The sequence below is a fragment of the Prenolepis imparis genome, unplaced genomic scaffold, assembly GCF_030444845.1.
Source record: "Prenolepis imparis isolate NDT839.2.m4 unplaced genomic scaffold, iyPreImpa1.0 SCAF_1, whole genome shotgun sequence".
Lineage (NCBI taxonomy): Eukaryota > Metazoa > Arthropoda > Insecta > Hymenoptera > Formicidae > Prenolepis > Prenolepis imparis.
The window spans coordinates 913,191-924,020 of record NW_028141159.1 but is presented as its reverse complement, the minus strand read 5'-3'; the positions used below and the strand labels follow the sequence as shown (position 1 = coordinate 924,020).

General features: G+C 37.2%; 3 protein-coding genes across 4 annotated transcripts; 1 reads left to right on the top strand and 2 right to left on the bottom strand.

Annotated features, from left to right (window-relative positions):
- The first annotated feature begins 81 nt into the window (after positions 1 to 81).
- On the top strand, positions 82 to 5,424 carry Uvrag (UV-resistance associated gene). Its single transcript, XM_083046500.1, has 10 exons — positions 82 to 218; positions 315 to 918; positions 1,023 to 1,227; positions 1,384 to 1,971; positions 2,055 to 2,227; positions 2,302 to 2,528; positions 2,613 to 2,783; positions 2,884 to 3,831; positions 3,923 to 3,992; positions 4,080 to 5,424. Exons 2-10 carry the CDS (start codon positions 814 to 816, stop codon positions 4,272 to 4,274), a joined length of 2,682 nt encoding a protein of 893 aa, XP_082902626.1. The 5' UTR covers positions 82 to 218; positions 315 to 813; the 3' UTR covers positions 4,275 to 5,424.
- A 370-nt stretch (positions 5,425 to 5,794) lies between these two features.
- LOC145944487 (uncharacterized) lies at positions 5,795 to 6,679 on the bottom strand. The gene is made up of 4 exons (XM_083052836.1): positions 6,573 to 6,679; positions 6,336 to 6,490; positions 6,081 to 6,254; positions 5,795 to 5,982 (listed from the first exon to the last, which is right to left on the bottom strand). Exons 1-4 carry the CDS (start codon positions 6,659 to 6,661, stop codon positions 5,795 to 5,797), a joined length of 606 nt encoding a protein of 201 aa, XP_082908962.1. The 5' UTR covers positions 6,662 to 6,679.
- An 813-nt stretch (positions 6,680 to 7,492) lies between these two features.
- Positions 7,493 to 9,196, bottom strand: LOC145939526 (uncharacterized). Of its 2 annotated transcripts, none has more exons than XM_083043879.1 (4): positions 8,975 to 9,196; positions 8,535 to 8,895; positions 8,058 to 8,181; positions 7,493 to 7,904 (listed from the first exon to the last, which is right to left on the bottom strand). In XM_083043879.1, the coding sequence occupies exons 2-4, from the start codon at positions 8,799 to 8,801 to the stop codon at positions 7,540 to 7,542; spliced, it is 756 nt and encodes a 251-aa protein (XP_082900005.1). In that variant the 5' UTR covers positions 8,802 to 8,895; positions 8,975 to 9,196; the 3' UTR covers positions 7,493 to 7,539. The 2 variants fall into 2 exon arrangements, with proteins under 2 accessions (XP_082900005.1, XP_082900014.1); XM_083043888.1 differs by having other exon boundaries at positions 7,493 to 7,901.
- Between the last annotated feature and the right edge of the window lie 1,634 nt (positions 9,197 to 10,830).

The window sequence follows — 10,830 nt, the reverse complement described above, 5'->3', positions numbered from 1 at the left end:
CGGTTCGGTTCAGTAACACGGGCTGGAAATGCAATCGTTGTCTCGCATCGTCTCGCAGGCCCACCGTCAACGACACGATCAAGGCACGTCGACCATTTTGTACTGCCCGCAGTGCCGTATTGCAGTTTATACAAGGGGTGTCTCTTTAAAAAAAATTCAGAATGGTATAAAAAATATATTCTACACGCCAACGGAAGGATCCTATTTTGACAGAATGTGTAAATGAAACTTGGTATTCTTTAAAATCGGAGAATTTCGAGCGCGTAAATGAGCGATTGGAAAATAAACGCTGAATCGTTTGTTTCTGTCAACAGTTGGCCACCCTGGAATCTTCTAGAATTGCGTTCAAAAGTCTACCTGTTGCGTTCGATCGACCAATCAGAAGAGGAGAAACTGTTTTGTTCCGATTGGTCGATCCAAGTGTCACGTGACACTTCACTTTGACAGGTGGATTTTCGAACGCGACCTACGAGTTATCGGAGTACCGATAATAGATGTCAATACGCAGAGCTGTCAGAATTTGTCAAACGTTATCGCGCTCGTTTTACGTGGATCGTACGTGTATTTAACTGATTGAAATCGCGAAACTCGGACGCGATAAGCCAGCCTCCGCGGATGCATTCGTTGAGCGAGTACTAAATATAGATTTGTTCCTTTATATACTTTATCTTGTAATAAATCGGCATAACCTGTTTGCGCGTATATAGGTACGGTTATAATTACTCGCGTTAATTAAAATACTCGGTGTTTTCACTATTGCGAGACTCTTTCGCGACTGTATAATACTTATTCGCAATACTATGAAGTTACACGATGGAGCTCTCCGAATCGCGTAATCTCGTTAAGGACTTAGATTTAACCCTTCAACCGCGAATCGCCCCGCGGTACAAGATCTGGCTTCCCCTCGCCACACAACAGGTGAGTTACAAGTAAAAATTGATATTAATAAAGATACAATATACCTTGTCAGAGCCCTTGACTCAAGTGCGATTGTTTCTCTTACTGTGCAATATCCTTTTCAGTTGCGGCTCAGAAGTTTAGTACAAATAATAGGCCATAATCTGAAAGCTAACGTAAATGGAGAAGTATGTTGGTTCTATTACACGTTGCATAGATCAAGCATGTCGTCTCCGTTGTATACGAGCGAGGCCATCGACAATGCCAATCCAAGATGGTCGAGTCTTGAAGTGCCCACTGTGCACGCCACAGGTTACTCAACAGCCAGCGGTGAGCGTTATTGTCTGTTAGTACAATGAATGTTATGTTTCTTGGCATAAGTACGTACATGTTGTTTATCGTTGTATCTGCAATGTATCTCACTCTAATAAGCTTATTTGATTCTGGTAAGCATCGTGAAGAAATAATCCTTGTCTCCTTGAACAGAGATTATCCTAAGAATCTGGAAGCGTTCGATGCCGGGTGACAATACAACTGATGTAACCCTCTTCACCTGGGGAATATCTTTCACCGGATTAATATACATCGGTCCTAAACTTCCAACTAATTTAGAGACCATCCTGAGAGAAAACTCTTTGATATTCCACTTTCAAGGTGGATATTTCACTCCCGCATACTGCTTTGTAACAAGTCCAGACTTAAAGCGATACCTTTACATGAATATAAATGCGTCTGAAGTTAAGAGTAGCTATACTGTGAATAAGCTTAGCAGTTTAAGAAGCAAAATGCAGGCACTAAAACAACAAACAGAATCGGTGCAAGCACTCAGAGTACGCATCGCCTCGGGTGATGACTTTCATACTCCCAAATATCCACAGACAACTTTGAGTCGACTATTGCAACCACGGAGAGTGAACAGGGAAAAGAAAATGGAAATAATGAAAATACGCAAAGAGCTAGAAATGGCTAAATTTAGGACGAAACTATTAGAACAAGAGAGAGCGCGAAAAATGGCGGAAATTCGCGTATTGAATCAATTACACACTAATATTGTAGAAGAAAATCAAGATCACGGTAGGTGTACAATTAGAATACCTGATATGTGTCTAGAAAAACAAGATAATAAAGAAAAGATAATAAAAAGAGTTATTTTGCAGGTTCTGATTTGATGGAAAGATATAGAGAGCTGAATAAAGACGTGGAAAGACTGAACGAATGGCGGCAAAATCACATGGATACAAGGGAAACGTACTTGCAAATGAGCAGCCAACTTGCGCAAAGGCGACGACAATTAATCTCAGAATTGAGTTTAATATATTCGATTAGACAGGTACAACTGTCTCTAAAAAAAATGAAAAAAAATAAATATTAGAATATATCAAACTGCTAACACTTTGATTTCAGGATAGTATTGGAAAGTTCAGAATAAACGATGTTTATTTGCCAGACAGCGAAGAATTAGAGTTATCGAATGACACACAAGTGGCTGTGGCGTTAGGTTTCGTCGCGCATACAACGCAGATGATTGCAAATTTTCTGAATGTACCGACCAGATATCCTATTATACATTATGGCTCGCGCAGTAAAGTTGTAGATCACATTATAGAAAGTTTACCGGACAACGACAGACAGTAAGGACATTTCGAAATTATCTTTACTCATAAGTGTAACAAAGATTTATAACGCGTGTATTTATCGCTAACATATATTTTTAGATTTCCACTGTTTGCTCGAAGCAAGGACAAGTTGCAATTTCATTACGCTGTATACCTGTTGAATAAAAATATCGCACAACTTCGATGGTATTGCGGCCTCCCTACCGCCGATTTAAGAGCGACGCTACCAAATCTCGCTACGCTAATTAACATAAAACCCAATCAGATGCAGTATGTATTTTATAATCTGATATATTATCGAGTACATATTATATAATATAGGTTCATTTTTTTTGCAACATTTGTCTAATGTTATTTCATGTGTTTATAGTTTGGACGATTCGAAACGAACATTTTCTACCTCATCTTTGGACACTGAAGGTGGTAATGGTAAACAGAATCCACCTCTCACGCCACCACTTCAAAAAATAATTTTTGAGAAATGTCACCGCTCTTCTCGGTCGATGAGTCAATTGAAGAATATCAAGTCATCGCTTGGATCTTCTTTGGATCAGGGTCTGGACAAACCTGTGCAAACACCTACCTTGGATAACCAATCAAAGCGTATTTGTAAATCAGAAGAGAGTGCTATTGACAATAAAACCTTGGTACTGGCTAAAGACAGGTCGAGTAATAGCAGTAATGAGACGTTAAATAGTGCCATTCTGAATAATATCGATAATATAAATCTTAAAGATAAAGATAATTTTGTCGAAATTAGCAATAAGGTTGTTATTGAGAATAATATCGAAATTATGATACCTACGTCGGTTTCTAAAGTGAGAAATGTTGTGGATAGCATGGAAAGTAGTTCTGTAAGCGCTCGAGACAGAAGCTCCAATTCTATAAGTAGCTGCGAAATGGCTCTCAGTAGTAGCCAAAACGATGTGGATGATAATTCTAACGATAATCATGCTAGAAGAGAGGGAAACGATGATAATGTGTTCTCGATGGATGACAGTTTGAGAAGTGTCAAAGATGCGATAGATAGTGTGTTGAGGAATGGCGAACACACTAAAGGATATAATTCCAAAGACGAGGTTCCACAAAATTATGACACGAGTACTAGTACAATTATGAGCGAACAAAGTATTCAAAGCTCGCTTACAGAAACTGCCATTTACAGCAGAGAAGGTTATGCCAAATCGTGTTTATCTTTGGATGACATGTGTACTTACGAGGAATCGAAACAAAAGCAGAGAACAAATTCCATTTGCAGTTATCCGGAAGAATATACAAAAAATGCTGCATTACAACAAAAATGTAGCTTTAAATCAACGTAAGTAGATGTAATCTACTTGTACGTTGTGTATATGTTGTGTGTGTGTAAATTAATAATTTTTTTACACGTACATAATGGCTTCTTTTAGAGAAGATAGACCGAATTATCCTCAACATGTTGAGAAATGGCCTCAGACTGTTGTAAAAAACGAACCAATGGTAAAAAATTTTCATCAATATCTTTTCTATACATTTTTAATAATGTTATAGTATATTAATAACATAGTGTCTATTTTATATGTCTAGGTGGATGCGAGAACGATTTTAAATACATCAAAATCAGACTCCTATTCGTACGACGAAGTGAAAACGCAGGGTGACATTCAGGCGTCGAGTGAGTATATGGACATCATTAGGCGTAGTTCGGAGAACGTGTGCGCGCGCACAGAGGCTTTAGCTAACAAGAAAACTAGTTTCAAAGTTATGAAACCGCGTCTTTAATATCTCTGCCTACGTCACAGAACTGTGCCCTAATAATAATACGTATAAATACCAAAAAGTCGTAAGAAGACACGTTCAGTTTATATGTCAGAGTTACATGCGGCATTTCTTTCTTATGTTCATTGTACATAATATGAACAATAATATAAAAATATAAAAATTTTACTTAAAGTTGAGTTTTTTAAATTGTAATTATAAAATGTTACATAAAAAATATTCTTTTAATTATTTAAAAAAACAAAAAAAAATATAATAAATTACTTGTTAATCTCTTGCAATCCAGAGATGTGAAAACGATTATGTATTTTGCGTGTGACAAATATACACTAAATTATATATATATAAAGCAAACTAAGAGCTATGTTTATATATTATTCTACAAAGATTTTTTTCTCTTTCCGTTACCAACTCTGAGAAATATTATTGGTAATGACAATGGGAATATTATTGAATATAACGATACGGTTACATACATAATGGTCAGTAGAAGTGATAGTTCCTCTATGACTATGCATCTTTTTACATGTGATATACAAATATGAAGACGTTATATTATTTTATGTATGTATTTGTGTTATTCACACTTATGTGAAACTTTAGTTGAACAGTAATTTTAATCAATGTCTATATATAAGTCGAAATTTTTTTTCTTAGTTTTGTTAGCGAGATGTATATATGTATTGATACACCTCTATTATGTTGCAACTCTATTACTGTAATATATCAGAAACGTTCATATTGTTATTATCTCGGTACGAAGGTATTTTTATTAAACTGAGGTGATATATAATACACATGGTTTGTACATATATACTAGATATTCTTTAGATTTTTTCACTGTACTTAGCTCACGTAATTAATTATTAAGTATATTTAGTTTATGTTTATGATATACAAGAGCGATTGAATGCATCAATATAGATGATTATATTTTTGCCATTGAGAATGTCAACTTATGTACAAGGACCAAGCAAAGTACATAAAACCATATAATTGCTTAGCGAAACGATTGTGTAATTAATTTGTAACCTAATTAGATAAATGCAAGAAACAACCTGAGAAAATTGTTTGCAAAACAATTTTCTTGCGAAATTTGTTAATAACTGAATACCGCAATGTGATAAATAAAGAGATTGTATATTCCAAGAGATAAAAAAGGAAAGTTTGTATCTTATCTGCATATTTCTAGACTTCCTTTACCTTACAATAAGCAGGTATACATTATTTTTCTGGATTTAGGAAAAAAATTTTAATTTATCTTAAAAATTACAATCTTTCTGTTTATTTTTTTTTTTAAATACGTTTCATAAAACTTGTCCACAATATCCATTAGTAATATTTTGCAATAGATATTTCTATATTTATTCAGGCGCGAATACGTAAAGATTACAGCAAACTTAAAATTGCATATTTTTCTATTTATGATATAAATGTTGTAAATTTTTTATATACATTTTATTGTTTACGATTATCGTAAATTTTATTGCGCTGACATATTATTATACTCTCTGATATCGTTTTTACGTACGTTTTATATTTCTTTGCGTTACCTTGGATAAATTGCAATCGCCAAGTTTTTTCGATGGAAGAAGAGGTTCTAAATATCGCTGTTGATTTTTCATATTACTCAAACCCATTTTACTGATAGTATCTTTGTACTCCGAACAGCCTACAAATGGTTCGCTCCAGAAGGGGCAAGTTTCTGAAACTGCGATTAATTCTTTGCTGCTCGCGAAATTTTACGCAGATTTTGCTTATATTCTACTCATTATATATATTCCGTACGTTTAATTATCCTTTAATTACCTTTTAAGAGCTCTATCCTCTTGGCGGGTTGAATTGCCGGGCTATCCATAGCCGTATACCTGAATCTGATCGGATCTCTATAAGCCTTTAAATCGACGATTGGCGGGGTAATAGATAATTCAATCGGTGCATCCACCGCTGCCATTAATGACCTGTACTGCGTAACAGGTAGACCTAGCAAGATGATAAAACAATGGAGATTTTTTTTCAAACTTACTCCAATAATTGTTCAATGAGGATTCAAACCTAACTCACCTCTCTTTTCGTAATCCGTTTTGTAAATGCTCTTCATCGTTTCGTCCATATCGCGAGCGCTATCCAACATCGACGACGTAAGAAGCATCATTTCACGATCGACTCTCATCAGCTCGTCGCGAAGCCGACGTTCCTTGTTAGCCAACTGCTTGTATCTTTAAAAGAAAACGATTTTAAAGCGGTTTGATAGAAAGATATGAGATTGTCATAAATATGCTTAAAAAAATTGGAGTTTACCTGACTCTTTTATTTTCCAAACCGTGAGCGTCGCATTTACAATCCTCCGGATCGGGTCTGGGAAGATACAATTGAGTACCGGTATCCATCGGCGGTGGCTCGAGAGCCTTTTTTGCACGGGACCAATTCGGGAAATCTTGTTGCATTACGCTAAGAAGAGTTTTCGGCGTGTTCGACATTTTACATCCGATTTTTGCTTCGATCTCGCGAGGGTTTCCTTCGGAATTAAATTGTAATGCCTGCACACCAAATGGAATTTTCAATATTTTGGAGTGGAAAAAAAACGTCGAGACTAGGCGGGACAAGACAAGGGTGGATCCATGCGGGATGAAGTGTTGGCACCTCGCGAAAGATTAAATTTCGATATTCCACGGAATAGCCAGACGACGCATCCTTTCACCAACACGATCGACGCGATGGTCGCTTTATAGAGCGCATAGTGCAATATTGCACTCGTTAATGCAATTATAATTCGCGCGAGCAACGACTCAGCTGTTTTTCCATCGTTCATCTTATATAAACATATGTGGATTTTAATTATCTCTCATGCGTTGTATGTGAAATTTAATTTTCTCAAATCACAGCCAGTTGAATGATATCAAACTTGATTAATTTTGTGGTTACATATTTTTAAATAATTACATTTTGATCGCAAATCGAAACATACGATGACAGATCATATGATCTGAAGTAGTCTATATTTTTCTTACAGATAAAATTTGAATATCAAAACGCGAATTTTTCCTTCGTTTCTACTCTCTTTTCCATGATTTTATCTCTCTCTTTCCATTAATTTTTTTAATAATTATTTTATGCTTTTTTAATACGCAAAATATATTTTTTGCGCACTGAAGAGACAGACTTATTAATACAGAATAAAACAGAATTATTAATACTCGACAAATTTTCAGCCATTTACATCATTTTATTAAAATCGAATTGGCAATTAATTGGAAATGTTAGTTTTTTAATTGGATGTAGTACAGTGCTGGTATTGGAGTGGTAAACTTTTCCTCTTCGCGTGATGCAGTTTAACTCGCATAATGGCGTGGCCGATTTTGTTAATGCTGTCTTGGTACTCGGATTTCCAGGACGGCAACTTCGTCTGTTGTCCATTGACACACTTATTCTTGTCGCGCCTGGATCCGTTCTTCTGCTTGTAATCCTGTAATCTGTGCTTCACAGTCACTTCATTCCTCGAAGAAGAGGGGTGACAGGGTGGCGGACAATCGGTCTCTATCATTATCTTTATCGGCATACGACATCGCAGTTGCTGGTCCTTCATAGGAATGATCGCCTGTCCTAGGTCACGTTGCGTCATACGTGCAGCTGCTGAAGGAAGAAACGTATATATAGTATATACATTAAAATTCGTCCAAGTAAAAAAAAAAAAAAAGATACAATATTGATCATAGTGAGCAGGGACATATCGATAAATTCGACATAATCTCCGCAATATTTTGCAGATATTTTTATCACGCTCACCTGGATCGCTGTAATGCGCTTGATACGTCGTTTTGAAACGATCAGCATCCGTTTTCGCTGTTTTTTCGTCCAAACATATTTCCTCCAACAGCTTCTCAAGCAGATCGGGACATTTTTCCTTGCGCTTTAGAAATTTAATTCGGAATTTAATCGCGTTATTTTATCTACAATTAAAATCTATATTTTTCTGTACAAATTTTTTTCAAATAAAATAATTTATTTTATTTTAGAAAAATTATCACAGAATTAGGAGTTTATTAAAAATCTTGAATTGAGATTTATTTAATTTCTTGGTATCGTATCAAATTAGTGTCCTGTGCACGATATGAATCAGTTTCAACGAAAAGTTAATTTTTCCTTGAAACTGACGCACTAGCTGTCCGCGTCTAGCTCTTATACTAGCCGTTGACACATTTAAATAAAATAAATTATATTACACACGAAGTTCTGAGAAAGTAAAATTCTAAATATAAATACTTTTTTCACGAAAATATTGATTGGCCATTCGAGTTGCGCTGCCTCCATGCGAATAGGTCCAGTTGTGGAACGAACTTTAAGAACCTCCGTCCGATCCCGATCGAGACTCGTATTCAAGAGCTCCTTAGACACTCGTGAATCGATACAGGGGCAAAATTTAATAACGATCGGCTTGGTTGATGATTCAGTTTGACATACACCTGGCGTATAAGGCCAGGCGTAGTCCTTCTGATAGGTCGAGACAAAGTGATTCTTCTGATTCATCATTTAAGATTCGGACGAAGGAACACGGGAAGGAACGGGAGGATATTTTACCAAGATTTTTTTACAACTTCCATCGCTACTGCACGCTTTCTTGACCCTTGTTCGGTACCAGTAATTAAATGTTAATATTATAAGCATAATTATGTTTATAAAAAATTGTCCATTTTCCTTTTTACCTCCCAATTCGTTACCCACATCTTGCAGCGATATAGAGATTATCACTCTAAATTTCCATTATATCAATTTTTTAAATGTTTATGCGTTACTTTTTAATTGAATTGTCATGATAAATTATTTTACAATTGTGCGTTTACATCTTTGTTACTGGAAAATTTTGTGCATCTTTCTGGCCAAAATTTCGCTTGGACAGCTTATCCCTGATCGATCGTCGATTTGTCAAAAAGACGCTCTTCATTTTTTTGGCGTTTTTAAGGGGCTGCGCACAATAAAAGAAATAAGAAACAGGAAATAAAGAACAGAAAACAGAAACAGGAAATAGCGAACAGTTCAATATAAAATAACATATGAAATATTATTTTAGTAACGCGTTTTCGTTACTCACGTTCTAACCTACTTTAGAACAACATACCAATATTTATTATTATAAATTATTAAAAAAGTTATTATATTTATCATTAAATATTCTAAGTATTTCAAAATATAAAATCTAGAGTATTTTACATTTATTATTAATACAACAATGTAAAATTTGGATAGTTACCGCGAAGATAAATGGATAATCTCACAGATAACGAATGAAAAGTTAAATAAATTATAAATTATATTTACCTTATCGTTGCTTCGCCGATGCCCGATGCCTCCCAGGCCTCCGACCACACTCTCTCTCTCTTTCTGTCATCGCGCCGTTCCTTTATCGAAACACTTGCATGCACTCTCTCGCAACGTACTCAGGAATCGTCGATATTCCAAGAAATGAGCACTACATTTCACTATGTTTCATATATTTCACAATTCAACGACATAAAAATCGCGGATCGACAACGCCGAAAAACGCCGGAAATTCGCGTCGAAAGCGCAGCTAGTAATTCGATCCGCCCGTATAGTAGACTCACCCGTGCGATCGCGATCGGATTTGTACGATAATTAAGCACGTAAAAACACTAAACTCACACTCGTACTGTCGCGGATCGGCGACAAACGCGAAAACGTCGATCGTTAACAACCGAAAATACATTTAGAAATAGCAGTACTGGTGCAAGACTGGCACTGCCATTTACGAGACGCGTAACACACCAAGGCCAAGGTCGTAGTGGTGGGGGTCGCGGCGTACGTGCGAGCTCGGAGCTCGGCTCGGCTCGGCTCGGCTCGGCTCGGCTCGGCTCGGCGGCGACGGCGGCTCGACGGCGACGGCGGCTCGGCGGCCCGAGCAATCCCGACATCCGACATTCCCGACTTGGCGACCTTGGCGTGTTGCGCGTCTCGTAAATGGCAGTGCCAGTACTGCTGTTTCTAGATGTATTTTCGGTTATTATCAATCGACGTTTTCGCGTTCATCGCTGATTCGCGACGGTACGAGTGCGAGTTTAGTGTTTTTACGTGCTTAATTATCGTATAATCGCGATCGCACGCGCGAAATTAATCTCGTCGGCCGCGAAAGTTTCCGCACGGGCGAGTCCATTAGACGGGCGAGTCCATTAGACGGGCGAGTTTACTATGTATACGGGCGGATGGAATTACCGGCTGTGCTTTCGACGCGAATTTCCGGAGTTTTTCGGCGTTGTCGATCCGCGATTTCTACGTCGTTGAATTGTGAAATATAAAACATATAGTGAAATGTAGTGCCCGTTTCTTGGAATATCGGCGACTCTTGAGTGCGTCGTGAAGTAGTCGCCGCATCATCGTCGTTCGATGAGGTTAGGCCCACCTCCGATAAGTGGGCCTCGAAAAAAGCGGCGACGCGAAAATGGAGCATCGGTACTACTGCGCGCGAATAAGCTCTCGCGATTCTCGCGCGTTTTATCGAAACGCGTCGAAAATGTGATATCAGTACTCTGCGTTGATACCACTGCTT

Excerpts from the sequence above, each read along its gene's own strand:
- LOC145944487 (XM_083052836.1), bottom strand. The coding sequence starts at position 6,661 with ATGGATACCGGTACTCAATTGTATCTTCCCAGACCCGATCCGGAGGAT. Across the intron at positions 6,255-6,335 it reads AACGGATTACGAAAAGAGAG|GTCTACCTGTTACGCAGTAC; the intron begins GTGAGTTAGGTT and ends TCATCTTGCTAG. Across the intron at positions 5,983-6,080 it reads GAGGATAGAGCTCTTAAAAG|TTTCAGAAACTTGCCCCTTC; the intron begins GTAATTAAAGGA and ends AATTAATCGCAG.
- LOC145939526 (XM_083043879.1), bottom strand. The coding sequence starts at position 8,801 with ATGATGAATCAGAAGAATCACTTTGTCTCGACCTATCAGAAGGACTAC. Across the intron at positions 8,182-8,534 it reads TCAATATTTTCGTGAAAAAA|CGCAAGGAAAAATGTCCCGA; the intron begins GTATTTATATTT and ends AAATTTCTAAAG. Across the intron at positions 7,905-8,057 it reads AGCGCATTACAGCGATCCAG|CAGCTGCACGTATGACGCAA; the intron begins GTGAGCGTGATA and ends TTCTTCCTTCAG.
- Uvrag (XM_083046500.1), top strand. The coding sequence starts at position 814 with ATGGAGCTCTCCGAATCGCGTAATCTCGTTAAGGACTTAGATTTAACC. Across the intron at positions 1,228-1,383 it reads AGGTTACTCAACAGCCAGCG|AGATTATCCTAAGAATCTGG; the intron begins GTGAGCGTTATT and ends CTCCTTGAACAG. Across the intron at positions 3,993-4,079 it reads TTGTAAAAAACGAACCAATG|GTGGATGCGAGAACGATTTT; the intron begins GTAAAAAATTTT and ends TTATATGTCTAG.